The following is a 19,552-nucleotide window of genomic DNA, read 5'->3' as shown; positions in this document are numbered from 1 at the left end:
AGCTCATCATAGAGGAATAATGTTAGCAGACAAAATTCACATAGCTAAGTGTAAAAGTTTTATATAATCTCCTTCCATACATCTAAAAATCTTGAGCAGTAGGATATAATATGAGCCTCATCTTTTTTATATGTTACCTTCTTTTTGCCTAATTTCTAAGCCTTCAGTTCAGAATTAAACACTTTTCCTCACTTCAGATACGTGTTTCTTCCCATTTTGTTGTTTGTTCAGGGTGGCTGTGGTGAGATTGATGTTGAGTGATCGGACTGAAATCAGTGATGTGATTTATTAGCCACTTGTAGAAAGGACAAAGCCAGTGTAACCAGGAAGACGATAAATTTTTTCTATGTCAAGAGAAGAGTGGTTTTTTTTGTTTTTTTTTTTTCTAAATGCAGATGCAGCTCCGAAAGTTGTGGCGTGCATTTCTGCAACAGTCTCACAGAATCTCCTATGATTCCTGCAGTTTAGACTAAGCTACCTACTATATTTCCATAAACATGAGCACACATATGCTCTGGAGCTGAATAATTTATTCAGAGTGAACCTTCCCACTGATTTTCAATAGCTGACTCCAAATCAGTGTCTCTCAAATGTGGCACAGATGCTTTTTATTTTTATCCTATTTCAGCCACGTCTTTTGCTGGTACTTAAGTGGCTCCTGTGAGGCATTTTAATTAATTAATTTACATTGCTCAGTTGCCTCACACTAGCTACAACAAAAGTCACTGTATTTACCTTGTAAACTAATCATGTCCCACTGCATGCTATAGTTTTGCTATAGGCAAGTAAATGACTATATGGTGGCTGCAGACTCTGCTCTTGAAAGAGGAATCTGATTTAGCAAGAGTTAAGGGTTTTGTCATGGTGGTTTCCAAGGGCCACTCTAAGGAAAAATGGTAGGGAATGAGATTAATGGCCTAATTAAGGAAACAGGAGAAAAAACCTAGTTTCGCCTTAGAAGTGGTTCCTATTGCAATGAACACTCTGGAACTGCTACAGCCCCAAAATGTTGAATGCTGTTTAATCAATCTTTTTGAATTATCTCTCAATCCAAACACCTATATAACTTCATTACCAACTTATCTGAGCTGTGACTTAGCAGTAGACTTACTTATGTTTCTTTAGACCAAACAGAGCATCTGTCAGATGAGGAGTTGATGAATTAGAGTTGGAAGGACTGGCCTGAGTTTCAAGCTGCTTGTTCACTTTCCATTGTAAATTACCCAGACTAAACTTCCACCAAAAAAAGCAATGTAAATGCCAGCGAACTGATAGACACCCATAGAAAATGGATGTTGAGGTTTATTTTGAAAACAGTAACAAAAAATTGTTCGACATGCTCTTCAATTAAAAGAGCTTGCAATGAAGCACGGACCTCGCAGCTCAAACAGCAGTATTTTCAAATGACTTAAAAATTAACCATGTTTAGTCCCTTTGTGCTTAAAGATTAATTTTATTCTTGAAGTTCACTGGAGGGCTGCCCAGCAGCTGCTTTGGATATGTTCTTCATGTGACGCAGGGGCTTGCTGGCATTGCTTTGCTCCACTCACCCATCCCCATGGGTGAGTGATGGGTGTCTGAAACAGGGAGCTTGGTTGCCTGGCATGTTGGGTATGTATGTGCCTGCCTTTGGGAGGCCGAGGCAATGCTGATTTTGCCCTGTGTACCTGGAGAACTGGTACGAAGTACCCACTGAAGCGCTGCAGAAATTTGCTCTGTGTGGTGTGGGTAAGAGGTGGGGATAGCTAGCTGTATATTACACTGCTAATTTACCAAAGGAAGAAACCAGGTGATATTTTTCTTCATTTGTTTTGACTACATAAAGGACCTTTAAATTGGGCAGAAAAGCTTGATAGATGATATGCAGCAGGTTGTAAATGCCTGTACATTGGCCCTATTCTTTAAGCAGAGGGACGAGAGACTAGTCTCAACGGCATGTAGCTCACAGGGAGATGTTGCTAGCCCCCCACTGAAAAATAAGGCTTGCTAGAAGCTTCTCAAAAACGTGCTGAGAGCTGAATAGCCTGGACATGTGTGTCCAAAGGTGGAAGTGAGTACAACAGTGGCTTATGGCATGAGGGCTGAAGGTTGTCTTTCCAAGCTTGACCAGGATCCCTCTTCTTGCGTGGCTACTGAGCACAGAGCTGGAAGAAATGCAGCATAACATGCGAACTGAATGAGCACCGTGCTGGCCATCCACGAGCCCCATGCAGTTAAGAAGAGGTGAAGATCTGCTGCAAGAAAAGAGGCTAGTGCTGATGACTTGTGCTCTGCACATCACAAGGGGAGAAAAGCTCCATTTATGTTTCTGAACAGTGGGAGGAAGCTGTATTTTAAAGACAAGAATGAATGAAGGAGGAATTATTTTCCCCAGATTGCTAATAAATGGTTTCCCCAAGTGTGGTCTGTGAAATTTGAGGTGGTCACTATTTCCAGTGGTACGCTTCCACTAAAAGGGCATCTTCTGGTAGGAAAGTGCTAGCAGGACCTGTACTTTAATGAGTTGTTGCTACGAGTTAGGAAAATACAGTCCTTTCTGATTGTAATACACCAGCATTTTTTCAACTTAAAATCTTCCTTGGAGGCAGTACCTGTGGGCCAGACAGTCGTTCTGACCCAGAAGCCAGGTGGAGAGTGAAGCTACTGAGTCCTTATGGAGAAACACAGACAGGCTTCAAGAGCATTATCGCCCACCTCTGCAGGAAGCTGCATAGTAAAAATGCATGATCCAGTCTGATGCAGTTGGTCCATGTTTTGCATTTTTAGAAAACAGTGGTGTCCAGGTCCAGTGTCAACATCCAAGTCCCACTCAGGTGAGTCTGTAGGAAAAGAACCAGTAAGTTTTAGAAAAATCTGCTTGCACCTCAGTTTTTGCTAGCAGGGCTTCAAGTTAGCTACAGGCAAGCTATGAGGGAAGTGGAGAGCAGCTCTTTGGAAACCAAATTTTACAGCCCAGCCTTCAGGGTTCCTGTTTCCTTGAACCATGAGATGAGGCATCTCATTACATTTTCTTCGCAGGGAAAAGCTTCAGCACTCACAGCAACAAGGCAACTTGCATTTACAGCAGTTCTATGGGCAAAAATGAAATTTTCTTCCAAAAACTGCAAAGGGAAGAGACAGAGTTGGAAAGAAAATTTAGAAAGCATGAACCCTGTGTTCCAGTTTCAGCCCTATGCCAGTCTCCTCTGAAAACCAGACCAAGATATTTCACGTCCTCTTTAGGTGCTTCTTCTCACTCACCCCCACATTTGTAAAAATATAGGAAAGAAAAGTTACACTGACTTTGAAAGCACTTTGAAATCCCCGAGTAGGAAATATTATGTAGCAATTTCATGTTGCTGCTATTCTTATCAACAAACGTGCTTACAATATTTTGGTACCAAAAAAGATTTGATAATGCCATCACGAAAGTAGAGCAGTGAGAACTGTAACAAATAGCATCTGTCAATGCAAAAATTGCTGTAGGACGGCCTTAGTGGGAACAGGATGGCAAGAAAACGGCTTCTAGTAAGTCTGGCTTTAAAGAGCAGCCTTTTCATTTTACGTTCAGAAGCTGCGATCCTGGAGTCTTTTGCTCCTATTGCAGCAAAAGCCTCAAGATCGACTTCAAAGACTTTTATTCCTAGAAGGACGTTAATGTGTGCACTGCTCTGAAAGCACATGGAGCTTTCCGCGCACCCGGTGATGTCCTGCCTGTATCAATAGTGCCAGGAAGCAATTCCAGGCAGGCAGTGAATGCCTGGCAGTCCTTTCACTGTCGCTGTTAAAGCTGTCCAACCTGCATCGCAGATCCTGCCACCACCCAAGTTGTACAATAACCATCTGGACTACTCTTTACGTCTAATTCACCACATTGGACAAAGTTACTGTTTCCTTTTTCATAAGCGCTGGCCACTGCAATAGCGGGGATGGCGCACTGATTTATTTTTGTTTCCAAGCTGTTCTTGGAGGATATGTCCTTTCCGTCTGGGACTCCAGGACTATCTTTATCCTTACGGATTCAAATGCAAAACACCACCCCACTCTCCCTGCCACTTTTCTCTTGGAGTTTGCACTGAAGTTGTCTGCATGTTTTATCTGTTGAGTGCTCAAGCTAGCTGCATGACGGCTGCAGGCCAAAAAAAAAAAAAAAAAAAAAAAAGGAAAGAAAAAGTAAGAAAGTAAGCCATTGCATTTTTAATAGTTACAGCGAGATAAATATTATCAGAGTAAGACTGTTAATTCAGTCGTTGACAAGAGAAGCTGGAAGAACTCATGAATGACTAGGCATTTTTTATTATTATCGTTACACAATCTCAATTAAAGGTTTGCACATATAAAATACTACACAGCAAAAAAAAAAAAAAAAAATCCACCATCAAGGACCAAATAAACACACAAAGCAACAAAAGCCTCCCCAAGAGAGAAGTACCCAGAGGTACCAAACACGTTGTTTCTCCTGGTGTACTATGCCTGTTCTTGCACACAGACGTGTCTGTCCTCCGCAGTGTCTGGTTTAAGGCCGGGGGCAGGCGAGGGGAGAGAGGACCTGTGGCGGGCAGAAATCCTTGCCGGGCCCACGTACACGTGCATAGACATGTATATCGCATAAATACATATGTATATATTTATATACGTCGTGGCCGGGGCCGCGACAGATGGCAGCGGCGGCGCCGCGGGCCTTTGAACGCGGCGCGGCCGCTCGGGGGCCGTCACTGACCAATGGGAGCGCGGGCGCGGCGGGGGGCGGGCGCCCATTGGCTGCGGCGCGCGGCCCGCAACGTTCGGAGCCGGCGGCGGCGCGGGGTAGGTGCCGGTGCCGGGGCCGGTGCCGGTGCCGCCGCCGCCGCCCGCCCCGAGGGCCGGTCCGGCCGCCGCGGTGGCCTGCTCGCCGCTCTCCCTGCTCGTTTCCGAAGAGGCGGCGGGGGGGGGGGGGGGGGGAGGGGAGGGAAAGCGGCTGCCCCGGCCCGGCGCGGCCCGCGCTTTCCCGGGAGCCCCGCCGCGGCGGTTTGCGTTGCGGGGGGGGGGGGGGGGGGGTGGCGGAGGCGGGCAGCTGCTGCTGGGGTGTGAGCAAATGCGGCGTTGGGAGCGATGCGTTTGCCGCCCGTAGCCCTCCTTGCAGGCCTTTTCTGAAAATGAGCAGTTTGAATGGGCGCTTGCGTGAAAGGAGAAATAAGCAGCTCAGCCTACAAAGCCAAGTAACGTTTCCCAGCTTCACAGAGGGGAGAAAAGCCCTTACGAGTGCGACTGGCACCGAATACAAAACCCAGCACTTCCCTTTCACGGCCGGCTCGCATTACTGAAATGGTGTCAGCTTAGCCGTTGCCTCCGGTTGCAAGGCCGCATTTGTACCATGCTGCCTCCAGGATCTCATCTCCTGGGTTTCAGAGGACTTGGGCGAAATCCCTTGATGCTGGCAGAGAAACGAGAGGAAAACAATGAAAGCTGGTGTGTCTGGTAGGAAGAGACTTTCCGCGGAAGAATAGTTCTGTAGAAATACGTGTCAAAAGAACGAGCGGTGGGTTATAAACACATTTATCTTCAGGTCGCCTGCTCAGATGCGCAACAAGGGACTCTCGTGCTCTGCAGCGCACGGTTCAGCAGGCTGCGGGAGCGGGCTGGTGGGCCCCGTCAATGTTCCCTTTATTCCAGTTTCTCTTCATGCAGAAGCCACAGCTGCAACAGCGCAAGTGGTGTGCTGGGAGAAGAAAGGCACAAAGTCAAGTCAAGGATACGGGCATTGACGGCGAGAGTCAGCAGTTGCTATCAAGCCCAGTGACAAAGTGAAACAAAGCCGAGGCGTTTTATAGACAAGGTTTTTCCAGAGAGAAATGTGCACAGACGGGTTTTGAATGAGCCTTGTATACGCTTCTGTCAGACAATTTAAACGAATGGGAGATCGTTTCCTGTCCAGCAATGGCTTGGGCTCAAAACTCACAGAATACTTCTGAGAAACAAATTGTGTTGCTTGTAGGGCTGAGAAGAGAGCTCCAAACAACTCCTCAAAAACGCATGGGTGAGAGAGGGCACCTCAGCACCCTTTCCCCACTTCCAAAATCCCTCATGTTCTGGTGTAGAGTAAGGTGCAGATGTCTCTAGCAGAAGCACCTTCTGCGTTTTTGCCCAATATTATTGCTTTACTGCTTGTGGAAGTGGCAAAAACTGGGGAAGAGAAACTTAATTCTTACTGCAAGTCTGCGCAGCGAGAGCACACCTTATGCTCCCGCAGATTGTGCCTCCAGGGCTCAGTGCGTGTTTTGAAAACAGTAACGTACTCCACATTTCCCTAGGACTCCTCACCAAAATCTACGTTCAGCACACAGAGAAAAACCAATGAGCGTTCTGCAGACTGTGGAAAACACGAGGACAATCTCTCCAAGGAGCTGCTGGGTTTGAAGTTCCCAATGTTGGGCATTTTTTTTGAACAAACTGTCCAGTACCTTGGCAAACTTGCCTTTGATGGGAAAAGAAGGGCACTGGGATGGCAAGAGCCTTGTAGGAAACAAGCCCTTTGCTTTGAGAGCCCCTGACCAGAGCAAGTGTTGTTAGGACTTGTGGCTGAATTGGGGTCCTTTTTCTCCTTGCACCAGGTGAAGCTGGAGACGGGGTGAAGACCGAGTTTAAATAGATTTTTGTCTTCCTCTTTTCCTATTCCCCTGTTTTGCATGCTGCTGGCAGCTGCTTCTGCTGCAGCGGCACCCCAAGGATCCCAGGCGGGGAGCAGCCTCCTGCTGCGGCAGAGGTGCCTGTCCATGCACACACACTTTATTTTCCCCTCTTCTATTGAATGGGTAAACATGCAGCTCAGTATAATGCGCCAGGCTTAAAGCTGAAAAACTCTTGCTTAGACTTATGCTCCATCATGTTTTTTCCTAGAAGGGTAGTTTTCATCCCTGAAAAAAAATGGTTTAAAATCCAACAGGTTTGAGTTATTCTTGCAGTTCAATCCTGCTTGCTACTTTCCCTCCCCCTTCTCTGCAATTTCCAGATCCCTAAGGGGAAAAAGAAAGAAAGAAAGAAAGAAAGAAAATCCCTCAGAAAGAAAACGGAGGTGTCCTCTCAGACTCTCACGCTTGCAGCCTGGCTCCTGGCACGCTTCTAGGCATGGCACGCAGCCCTCTCGGCCAGGCACAGACTTGGCAAACCTGTGCTGGGGCTGGCTTTAGTCATTGTTTTTAGGTCACCTTCTTGATTACAGCAAAAACAAAGAGTTTGTAGTGGGTGACCAAATTGGCCACCCTACTAGACAGAAGGCAGAAGGAGAAAAAACAAGAAAGAAACAGGCCAATGAGTGTTTGCGGGGAGAGGGGAGAATGATACCCGGGAGAAGAAGCTCTGCTTTGGGGTGAACTTGTTTTGATGCTACCTATGGAAAATGCTTCCCCCCCGCCGCAATTTTCTAACTAATATTCCGTTTTCAAAATGCAGGCAGCTTAACACCATAGCTGTGCAGAGGACAGGTTGAAAGTTGCTTCTGATGAAATCACAGTCGCCGTTTCTGTTAGAATGAGCAGCCATTGAAAAAGAGCTAACTCAAACCCCAATGTCAAAGAAATATACGGCGTGAATATTTATAGTTTGCCACAGATGTCTGTAATGTCTTGGGAAATTTAGTAAAAAAAATGCAAAAATAATAGGAGCACAAATACATCACCTTGCAAAAGTTGGCTATACTCTGTTAACGCATAATGTCCTAGTATAAAATGTATAGTTATCCACTGGTTTAGTTGGAAATAAAAGGAGAAAAATACCTTTGAGAGTGCTTTTTTTTTTTTTTTTTTTTTTTTTTCCAATTAGGAAACAACTTGAAATAAACATTCAAATGCTCGCTCGAGCCACATTACAGGGCAGAAATCGAAGTTGCACGCAAAATAATATCCAGCCTTTCATGAAGCCGAGGCGTTCTGGCGAGCTGTGAAATCACACGTGCTAGTATGTAAAACCCAGTTCAAGGCCCAGCCTTTCCTCGCAAGAAAAATACTCTCGGCGCCTTTCCGGAGTCGGCAGCCGAAGCCAGGCGCCCCAGAGGCTTACACCGATACGATGAAAAGGGGCAATTTGCTTGGAGGTCTGCGGCTAATTTATAGCACAATGCCCCGTGCCGCGGGCAGCCGCGCTGCCCCCGAGCTGGCAGCTCTCACTCCGCGCCTCCGGCAGCCCCCCAAGAGCCGAGCGCTCCTGGCCCGAGATGTATCGCGAGGCAAAACCCCCCTCCTGGTCTGCAGAGAAAGGAAATGGTGGGGGTGTGTTGGGGGGGCGGATTTCAGATGCCAAAAGACAGTGTTGGGCGGGGGGGGTATGGGGTCCGATCTTGAAACCGGAGGATGCAAACCGAATAAAACATCAGCTCGTTTTAGCCGGGGGGTGGTGGTGGTGGTGCCGTTTGCATATCCTGAGAGCCGGTGCGCGAGGCCGCTGCGTGCAGAGGTACTCGAGGTGGGGTTTCCACCGTGACCCCAACGAGGCCCTCAAATCCCCCCGCGATTAAACAGAGCCCGGGCTTGCGGCTCCTGGAGGTGCCTTTGCGAATCCCAGCCTACCTGTTGGGGCCTCTGCAGTCAGCAAAGCGCAGAGGAGCCTGCTACCCTTCAAATACGAGCCCCGCGGGCGCTTGCCCTCCAGCCCCATCCGCAGGGGCTTCTCTATATGGGATGTGTGGGGTTCCTGCTTGGAGGAATGACTTGCTCCGACACCTCATCACTTAAGCGCTGATGGTAATTTAGCTTGTTGGTAACTCCGGGTACATATGTGCTTGCTTCCAGCTTCCACGCTGTGCAAAATGATCTTCTCCGCTGTAGGGCCCGACTGCATTTCCTTCTTGCAGGATTCGTGGAGGGGACCATGCAGCAGAGGACGATGCTCGAAGCAGTGGCGCGGACCCAGGGCACTGCTTTGCTGGGGCTCAAAGGTGGAGGTGGCTTTGGTGACTGCCCTAAAGAGCCTGACCAGCATGTGGGGCCTAAAGGCTGGTCTGCAAAGGGGGGTCCGTGCAGGATAACAACAGCTGCGTGGCAAATTGCTATGTAATAGCCATGGTGCAGCACATTTCAGCTCTGACTTATTCTGTATGAGCTTCCCAGTACAGGCAATGCCTGAGAGTTGGCATAATTTGGAAGCCGGCTCCTTGAGATACTTTGTTAAATAGGATTTAGCCATCTAAGCTGCTGAGGTTTTGCGTGCTGGGCGGAGCAATGCCCGAATTCCCTTGTAAACCTGGGCTGGTCCCCCATATGCAGCCATTTCTGTGGCACAGTAAAGCCCCCTGCAAGAATCACGTTGGGGAAATAACATGGAGCAGGAAGCCAGACGCCCGAGCCTTCGTCTTGGAAAGCGGACAGCGTCATCGCTCCTCCTCCTGTTGGATGAGAAGGATCGGGCAGAATAGGGGAAAGAAGGGCACCAAGCAGCTGCTGGAAAGGGCCCCATGGTATCTTCCCTTCTTAATCTGCCTCCTGCTCTTTCCCTCTGGCAGCCTGTTAACACTCTTGGATACGCTGTCCTCACACCGAGGCCGCCGTCGGGTTGACCGCGAGATGTGCTGGCTGGTGTATCCCCACGCGGAGAGAAGGCGCACGCGCGGCCTCTGCGTGGTGGAGACGGTACCTTGGTGCCGGGGGCAAACCCGCCCCTTGTTTTGGCGCGGCGGAGGAGCCATCCTCCTCCTCGGGCGCTGGACCGCCCGGTGCTCTCCTGGCCTTCTCCCGAGGAGCGCGGTCAGCTTGGCCGCTGGTGGAGCACCTCTCGGGGAAGCTCAGCGGGTGCTTGCGGGGCGCGCAAGCCTGCACGGGGATGAACAGGACGGGTTTGCTGCCCTGAACTGGACTGGTCCTACCGCAAACTTGTCTGAGCAACATCCACCTTGCAAAGCATTTGTCAAATGGGTCATTTTGGGGACTGTCACTGCTAGCAGAGTTTTCTCCCTGCTTCATTGCCCAGGACAATAAAAATGCCAACTGCTTGTCAGCAACCAGGCCACGAACCCTGTAGCCAGCTCGTGGCAGCTCTGGCACGGCTTAGCCGTGACAGTGCCAGCAGAAGGTGGGCAGAGGCACCCTGCTGCTGGAGGTGCCCATGGCCACCGTGGCCTTGAGGGAGGTTTGTCAGTCATGAGACCAAAGGGAAGCCAAATGCTACACTGATAGGGTGCACTGAAACAGCAGAAATTCCCTAGAAAAGTGCACACTTTTTTGTCTGTTTGTTTGTTTTGACATGCTGTAAGCTTTGGCTTCTGGGCTATTAAGCTCTGCTGTGGGCAAGCAGGTCATTAATTCCCACCAAGGATCCCATCTAGTTTCCCCAACCAGGCAACCGTGCTTGGCTACCCTGAGTGATTGGGGGGCTGATGCTCCTCCCCAGACACCTCCCAGTTGCTGAGGTCTCTTGTTCTGATGTAAAGACCCGATCAGAAGGATTTGACATGATTTGCTTTCAGATGAGGTACCCTACACACAGTGCCATAGAATATGAAGCTCCTGTGGTACTTGAAGGTAAAGGAAGGGCTGGACTTTTGCAGGCTTATAGCCAAATTACATGTGCCGTCTGGGTTCGCTGCTGGGGTTGGTCCATGTGGACTATAAGGTGAAAGCAAAGACTATTTTTCCTTAAATATTTCATGTATCTGCATACGTTCAGAAGCTCAGATGGTATGTGGAGAAATATCACTCTCTCCATGCTCTGTTCTTATATCCTATCTCTGTATCTTCATCGCCGCCTCTTGTCAGGGATCCTGGCCTCACTCATCTGACTCTGTCAGCTGTTCTCATCATCTTAAATCCTCTAGTTTTACCAAACTAGTGCCTTGGCTTTTTTGATGAGAGAAAACATGGGCTTGAAAAACATGGGTAGGGGCTGAATACAAGTAACACCAGACACAAGGTAGTCGGTGTTGGTGAGGTCGGGGTTTGGAAATCTGAACATATCGCTGTTTCACTCTGGGTTTGTGTGCTGAAAGAAAGCGGCAGCACGGTGGCAGCTCGTCAGCTACTGCTGGCCTGAGCTTACAGCCACGGCTTTTTTTTTTTTTCCACTTTTATTTTGGGTCACCCTCAAACAACCTTGTGCCTCGTTTAAAGTAAACGTCTCTAGAGCCAGGAAGGAGAAAGCGAGGAAACCCTGCGCCTCAGAAAATCGAGATTCGCGCCTGCAAAGCGCCTGTGCTGCTTTTGGCAGTTGCAGGTGACAACCCTAACGAGCGCCCGCGAGCAGATGAGAAGTTTATAGGCTGTTAATAAACTGTAACCAATCAGTGAATGCTGGCGGGTTGTGTTCAAGCTGTTTGGGGCCACAGGTCCTTGGGAGAGCTTGCACTTGCTCTGCCTTTATTTCGGCATAGCAGAAACATTAAAGCATGTGGCAGGCTCTTGATGTTTGTTACAGTGAATAGACATATGTCCCTCACACTAGCATGTAGAATATCTAATTAAGTTACACAATGATAGCTTATACCCAGGGGCAGTCGCAAACAAGACGCCGTCACACTCTTAAGAACACAAACAAAATGAAAATTGCCTCTTTATACATTATAATGAATATGTTTTCAATACATTAAAAGTTCATTTACTAACAGACTCTGCAAGATGGAGTGGATTTCTGCTAATATCATTTCATTTTTCAGAAGCATTGGCTTGTGTGGTTAGGATTAGGGACGGGTTTGTTGATGAAGCTACTGAACATTTTTCCCCCCAATACACTTGAAAAAAGAAATGAAATCTTAATTGTGTATTCGTTGTGTTGTCTCAAGTAAATCCAGCTCTTCAGAGCCCACCGCGGGGAGGGAGGGGCTGTCCCTTCTGCAGGACACGGACGCAGGGGATTTGTTTTTGCCTTTCCTCCGCCTCTCCTTTTCCTTACTGGCCTCCTGCATCTTCCGCAGGCAAGAGAAAGTCACCCCAAAGCTGATCCGCTGCAGGGGCTATTCCGCGCTCCTGCGTTGGAGACGCCGGGTGACAAGGTATACCCGAGAGGACAGCGCCGCAACACCTGCGGAGTAAGCCCGGATCCGTGCCCAGGTTTTCCTGGGACCGTGTCAGATGGGGATTATTCCTCCCTTTCTCCGGTATTATTGTAGCAGCTCAAGCCGTGTAAAAGCAGCCTGTGGCATTGCAGCTTACGCTTCCCACCGCAGCACGCCATTCCCATTAAGGGATTTTTGCATTTCTTCTATATGGGAATAATTAAATCGCCCAACTCTTGCGCGGGCGGAGGCTCCGAGCGGGGAGGCCGGTGTGACATGGGGTGATGCCCCAGGCCGCCTTGCCTGGGCGGCGTGGGGCCATTCCCTGTGCGCAGGTGACGTGTGATGGATACACGCTTGCTCCGGGAAATCCCATCGCTTCCACCTCCACCTTCAGCGTTAATGAGAGCCAGGAAAAAAAAGCCCCTTTCCCCTTCTTTAACCTGCCTCTGGCTAAACCCTTCCCAAACATGATAAGGAAGCTGGGGCCTGCTCCTGCCAGCCGCTCCGCGAAAACCTGAGCGCGGAGGCTCTTCTGTGCCCACTGTGGAGGAACTCTCCTTTCTATGCCATTTCAGCGGCATAGGAGAGTTGAGTTACGTCTGACAACGCCGGAGGGGGTAGAGGGAGAAACTTTGCAGAAAATTCAGCGTGCCTCCGGAGGAAGTGTGAACCTTGGAAGCTAATAATTGAGTTAGCACCTTGATTTGCTCTCGCTCCCGCAGCACGCTGCGATACCTTTTGCTTCCCTAGCTGCAGTCTGTAGCATTTGTAAAACGTAATACTTGCCTTATATCTCCATTTCCCTTAGACAGCAAACCAAATTCTGCTCAACTCCCTCAGGAAGGGCAAAACAAGCCCCCCCCCAACCGAAACTCTGCTAATTTCCTGATTAAAAGGATTTTTCTTATATAAGTGAGTAGGACTGTGGCTGCTTTCTTAAAAAAAAATCCTTTTTTTTCTTTTTTTGAGCAGACAAAGACATGTATAAATCTGGGTGTCTTATACATATATGTATATGTCTTACTGAAAATAGCATTTAACAAATGCCTTCTGCATCTGCAGAATTCTCCAACAATCCTGACACTGTGATCAATCTGTAGCCTGGTGATGTTTGGTGACAGTGATTGATTGATTTTTCCTGCTAATAGGATCAACATTGGGAATATATTAAACTAAAAGGCACACTTCTGACTTTCAGGAAACACCCTGTGTATTGGGCCTGATCCAATTGTATTGGTTTTGGCAGCAGGATACAATGATTGATGACAGCCAGGGAGTCGAGGGCTGCTTGGAAGAAGAGTTGGATTCCCTCAGCAGTCTCTCCATGTGCATGACACTAGTTTCCTGCTGGGACAGGGACACGCATAAGAAGGGACAATGGAGCAGGGTGGCCCATCCAGATAACCTCTTCTAATGCATATGGTGAGATCTGACCTGCCAGTTCAAGAAGAGAAGGCAAAAAGCTGATGGGAAATTAATTCTCAGGAGTTTGTCAAGACATCTCCAACAAGTGAAGATAAATGGCAGAACAAAACTTCTAAAGATAATCCCAAGAATAGGGATGAATGAAAAAGGGAAACACTATTTTGCATTTACATCCATCTTTTAGGGTAAAAGGCTTAGGGTAAGCACTGTGCTTTTGGAGGATCTCGACCCTGTGTGTAACTTTGTGTGGTTTGCAGCTCCTGCGACGTTTGAGCATCCCCAGGGTTACTCAGGCGATGTGTGTGGGGAACAGATCGCACATTCACCTCTTTCATTCTTTTTCTCAAGCGGATGGACTGGATGCCTGCAGAAAACTTTTGGATCCAGTCATGTTGCCACTGAAATCAATGCAAAACCTCTGTCATCTTCAGAAGCACCATACAAGTATTGAGAGCAGGCACACGAGAGCATGTTTGGACTTCCGTAGGCTGAACGGGCGAGTACTTCACACTATTTTGCAAAGGTGGACCTGTATGCTCTCTTGGACCCATTCCCATCATTATATTTACTACCTTCTCTTAATGAGTAATAGTAGAAATATTAATATATCATTAAAAGTGTATATCTGGAAATTCAGTTCCCCTGACTCTGTGATCCTGGAGGCTTGGCAGGTTGAAATATGCACAGCGCATGTTTTTAAGCTGCGTTCACCTGGGCTGGAAGCTTGGAAGGGGCCAGCTCTCATGGCTGGAGCCAGGCTTTCAGAAAACCTCCCTTACCATCTCAACCCCTGCCTAGGCAATCAGGTTTTCAGAAACATAGGGTTGGGTTGTGGGTGCTGAGCACTTGAGCAGGCTCAGGAGAAAATTGTCGCATGGAGATACTCATAAATCTTCTGAAAACCTGGCCCTCAACTTTGAGATCTGAGTATGTAAAAATAATTAGGCTAATGTCAAGTCAGGGGGCCTGATGTCCCCATCCCATCTGGGGACAGAAGCACCACTGTGAAGCAGGGAAATCTGAGCTGTGCAGCATCAAGAACATCCTGCAGCATCAGGCAAGAGTTGCTAGCCTGGTGGCCTTGGTGAGGATTGTTTGCAGAGACGGTGCTGGTCATGTCGATGTGTGCGAAAGAGGACGAGCACCCGCTGCTGTCTCATGGGAAACGGTCATTCAGATGGGAAGGAAATGAATCTGCAGAGCTGTTCAGGGGGCTCTGAAAGATCCTACCCTAAAGTGCACCCCAAATCTGGAAAAAGCAGAGCCAGCGCCGCACCACCTGCGGAGAAGGCCTGCGTACCTCCCAGGAGTCGTGGGCCTGGAGGGAACATCCCCCCTCATCGTGCCCTTCAGTTGTTCGCAGCAGACTTGGGATGGCTTGGGCCAAAATGGGCCGCCCCACAGGGGGCTGCAGCCCCGATTGGATGGGGAGGGCACCTGCGGGACCTGGGGGCCGCCTTCGTGGTGCAGTGACCGCTTGTCTGCAATAGCAGCCCTTGGGGGAGCAGCAGTGGCACGAGCCGCTTCTCAGCTCCCCTTTCCAGAGCAGGAATAAGCCCTGCGGGCAGGGGCTGCTCCCCTGATGCTCAGCCTGCCGAGGGGGAGCAGATCCCCCCGGATGGCGGCCGCGGGGCAGCCCTGGTGCCCGGCCCGCTGTGTGTAGCCATGGGGCAGGACAGGCACCAGGAGTGGCATGTGGGCGGGCTGCTGGCTCCCTGCCTCGCTGCAGGCGCAGGTGCCCCCCAGCAGCCCGCGCCGGTGGGTGTGAAGCATATGGGCTCTCCCCCCCTCACCGTAACCCTATATGCTGGGAGCTGTGGCTTAATCGGTGGGCAATGCAATCAGGGGAGCCCTGCGGGGCACTTGTGCGTGCAGGGGAGCATATGGGCAGCAAGGCAAGCGGCAGGGCCACGGGGGCCCAGCGAAGCCGCTAATTTCATTTGCAGGTAGCCCCGGAGGCCGGGGGAAGGGGCCGGGGCAGCACCGCCGGAGTGGCCGGCGCCAGCCCCGGGGCTGCTCGGCCGTCGGGGGCGGGGCAGGACCCACGGCCCCGGGGGCACCGTCCGCCCCCTCGGTGGGGTCGTGGGGTGGGGCTCGCTGCTTTTTAAGGGTGGAAACGGCCGCTGGGGCTGGAGGGCAAGTGCCCGCGGGGCCGAAATGCCCCTGCAGAGGAGCCGGGGGTGCTGACTTCCCCCCCGTCGGTGCTCCCCGGGGCCACCTGCTAGCGATGGGAGAAGGCCCTCTGGGTGGAGGAGGGCGCCCAGGCAGGCAGACGAGCGGGATTTACTAGCTTCTGGCCGCTGCCGACTTTTGCATCTGTCAGGGCGCTAATTATTGCCTTTAATAGAGACAAAGACCAGCGCCTAATGATGCTCCCTCCAAGTCTCACCTGCTCCTGCCCTGCTTCCGCGGCAGCGCTCCCTCGCCGCCGCCGCCGCCGCCGCGCTTAATTGGGAAAGCTGCTCCGCTCACGGCAGCCGCCCTGCGGAAAGGGGGAGCCGAGCCGGGGGGCGCCGAGCCCCCCGGCAGGCCAGGCCCGCAGGCGCCGCGGCTGCTCCCGGGGGCGCTCACGCCTGGCCCCCCCCAAACACCCTCTCCCCCTCGCCCCCGTCCATGTGTCCCTTAGCTGGCTGGGTTTGCCCTGCCCGGGCTCTCCCCGGGCTTGTGCCGCCAGGATCGCCGCCAACGCCGCGGAGCGACGGCGGGCGAGCGGCCCGAAGCGACCCCAAAGGCAGCGCCCGGCTCGCCGCCGGGCTCAGGGCAGCCCCCCTGCCGCAGAAGGCATCTGGGCAGCCGTCGGGGGCCTGCCCCCTCCCCGGGCTTCGGCCCTTCTGGCGTTAAACTTTGTGTTTGTGGGGTTTTTTTTATTATTATCATTTTATTTACACACACACATATATGTGCGTAGGTATCAAGATTTGCTTGGGAGAAAAAAAACCCTCCCAAAAAAAGACCCTGTGTTTTCGGGTGCCCTCCCCCCCCTCCAGGCGCAGCCCGGTGACGGCGGCGGGAGCGTGGGAACGGCGCCGGGGGAGCCCCGCTGCCGGGGGGCCGCCGGGGCCGGGCTCTGCCGCCCCCCCCCCCCCGGTGCTCCCAAACCGGGGGGTTCCTCTGCGCCGTTATCTCGCTCCTTAACGAAAAAGGGGGAGGCACAAGGCGCTCCGCACGCTGCCTTAGTATCTCCGTCGGGAACGGCTAAAATACACACGGCTGAGAGACACCATCAACTTTAGGAAGGAAACAAAACAAAACAAAACCGAAACCTGAACCCGAGATTCATTTAAAATCTCGACAGTGGATCACCAAACCAAACCAACAAGACCGCCCTCAAATAATCTTCTTTTCCGTGGGGTTTTGGTTGGTTGGTTTTGGTTGAAGGTCAAGTGCGCGGTAGATTTACAACAAGCAAACGACACATTGCGAAGTTTAATGTTTCCTTTCCTAAAATTAAAATTTGACTCTTGTCAAGTGCTGGATACTATCGACAAAAATCTGAATTTTTTGAGCCCAGTTATATTCGTTTGTTTCCCTGTCACTATTACTCTCCGAGGAACAAATGAGGAAAAATAGTTTCGATTAACCCGCAAAACGAACAAATAAAAAACTTAGAGAAAGGGCAAGTATCTTCCGAAAATGTTCTAGTGCATTTCCACTTTTCCCCGGCAATTCCATAGCACATTCACATTTTATCTTGCCGTGATAATGGGTTAATGCTGCTGACAGTAATTTCATCCTCATGACTTGTCTCAAAACATAAACGATTAGGAAAAAGCAATTTATTTAATTTTTTTTTATTTAAAATCTCAACAGTGGATCACTTTTTTTTTGCAACCAAACAAGTAATAAATATTATTTAGCAACTTTTTTCTTTTTTCTTTTTTCTTTTTTTACAAAAATAAACAGATGATAAAATCTCTGCAAGGGGCAGTGATAAGAAAAGTTGTTATTTCAGAAACAAGCCCAAGTTCTCAGTATTGCAACACAGACAGTGTGAAAGCTCCTACACAGAAAGAGCATTAAAGAATTCGAAACTTTGTTAAAGATGGCAGGAACGAAAGAGGTGTTATACATTAAAAAAAATAAAAATTAAAAAAAAAAAAAAAAGAAAAAAAAAAAAACAGATCAACCCAAACCAAACCCTTGTTCATTCATAAGGCTTACACAGTACAAGTGCACAAACGGAAATCTCAGGCAGAACGGACTTGCTTTATCATTGAACGGTATATTTACAAATCCCGAAAGAGCAACAAAACCGAAAAACGGAGGGGAGGGGAAGAAGGATTGGGGGGAAGGAAACACAACTTTTTATGGTACATTTTCCCCCCAAAGCCCTAATTCTTGCAGATTCCGTGGATGCCGAGAGCGGCCGGCCGGGTGCTCAGGCGATCGTCTTGCTGCGGCAGGATGCGACCCAGAGGCGGCTTGAAGGGCTCTGCGCGCTGAGCCGCAGCCGGGCGCGGGGACGCGACGCGACGCGACGCGACGGGGACGGGCACGGGGACAGGCAAACGAGCAAAACCCAACCGACGAGACCCCTCCGCAAGTTTTGGTTCCTCCGTTTGAGAAGCGCCTAGAGCTATTTTATCACGTCCTAGCAAAGTCGGGGCGGGGAGGGGGGGGGATTAAAAGAGAAGAGGAAGATGCGCGGACGTTTGCTGCCGTCGGGGCGGTGCTCTCTGCGGGCTCCGCGGGCAGAGCGCTGCCGCCGGCCGGGGGGGGGGGAGCGGCCCGCGGCCGGCGCCGGGGCCGGGGCTGGGACCGGGACCGGGCGGCGCGTCCGTGGGTCCTGGCGGCACCGGGGCGGCCCCGCCGGCGGGCTCATTTGGTGTCGGTGGCCAGTCTGGGGAGGCTGGCGGTGGCCATGCCGGAGACGTGGTGGTGCGGCGGGGCCGAGACCTGGCACATGCTGCAGGGACACGGCATCCCGCCCCAGTGCTGGAAGCCGCTGCCCAGCGGGGCGGCAGCGGCGGCGGCGGCGGCGGCGGCGGCCGAGGGCGACTTGAGGAGCCCGTGCGGGGGCCGGATGGAGCTGACGGCCGAGAGGCCGGAGCCGGGCAGGGAGGCGCTGGAGACGGCGGCGGGCGGCAGGATGGGGTGGTGCACGGGGTGCGAGGCGGGGTGGGCCGGGTGGCCGGGCAGCGGGGCGGAGTGGGCGCCCATGCCGCCGGGGCAGGCGGCGGGGTGGAAGCCGGCGTGGTGCCCGCCGTAGATCTCGCTGACGAGGCGCTTCATCTCCTCCAGGGAGTTGGTGAGCATGAGGATGTAGTTGCGCGCCAGGAGCAGCGTGGCGATCTTGGAGAGCTTGCGCACCGACGGCCCGTGCGCGTAGGGCATCACCTCCCGCAGCCCGTCCATGGCGATGTTGAGGTCGTGCATCCGCTTGCGCTCCCGGCTGTTGATCTTCAGCCGCAGCTGCTGCAGCTCCGGCTCCGTCATCTGCTTCTTGTCCTTCTTGGAAGAGGAGGAGGAGGACGACGACGAGGAGGACGACGAGGACTTGAAGCCCAGCTTGTCCACCACCACCACCCCCGCGGCGCTCATGGCGCTGCGCAGCTCGGCGCTCAGCTCCGGCGGGGAGTCGCTCTGCGTGGAGCTGGACACGGTGCCGCCCGTGAAAGCCCCGCCGCTGCCTTTGCTCCGCGCCGTGAGGAAGAGGTCATCGGGCTCCGGCGACGACGGACGGCTGGAGACCAGGCTGGCGTCCGAGTCCATGGCCCGGCAGGCGGCACCGCTGCGCGCACCGGGCTGCCTGCGAGGGGCGAGAGAGCCCGGGGGCGGCCCGGAGACCGAGTCAGCGCCCGCGGAAACCCCGCGGGCCGCCGCCGCCACGTCGGCGAGCCGCCGCCGCGCCTCCTCCCGCCGGGGGCCCTCGGGGGGCGCCTCCCGCCCCGTCGCGTCCCGTCCCGCCCCGTCCCGTGGCAGCACTCACCGTGCGCGGGCGGCCGTGGGGAGCGGCGCGCCGCGGCGGGCGAGCACGGCAGCAGCGCGCACCTTGCGCCGCCGCCGCGGAGCCTTTATAGCGGCGCCGGGGAGGGTCGGTGCCGGCGGCGGCGGCGGCGGCTGCGCCAATCGGCGGCGGTGGGGGGCGGCGGGGGGCGGCTGATGTCAGCGGGGCCGGTGCGGCTCGAGGGCGCGGGCGGGGGCGGCGGGGAGCCCCGGCGGGGCGGGTCTTTGTGGCACCGGGAATAAAAC

General features: G+C 52.1%; 1 protein-coding gene across 1 annotated transcript; it reads right to left on the bottom strand.

Moving 5' to 3' along the window:
* Positions 1-18,178: 18,178 nt before the first annotated feature.
* OLIG2 (oligodendrocyte transcription factor 2) lies at positions 18,179-19,072 on the bottom strand. Its single transcript, XM_062573294.1, has one exon. It carries the CDS (start codon positions 19,070-19,072, stop codon positions 18,179-18,181), a length of 894 nt encoding a protein of 297 aa, XP_062429278.1.
* Positions 19,073-19,552: the final 480 nt, after the last annotated feature.

Source organism: Rhea pennata, chromosome 1 (genome assembly GCF_028389875.1).
Source record: "Rhea pennata isolate bPtePen1 chromosome 1, bPtePen1.pri, whole genome shotgun sequence".
In the NCBI taxonomy this organism is placed as follows: domain Eukaryota; kingdom Metazoa; phylum Chordata; class Aves; order Rheiformes; family Rheidae; genus Rhea; species Rhea pennata.
This window is presented reverse-complemented; position numbering and strand designations above follow the sequence as displayed.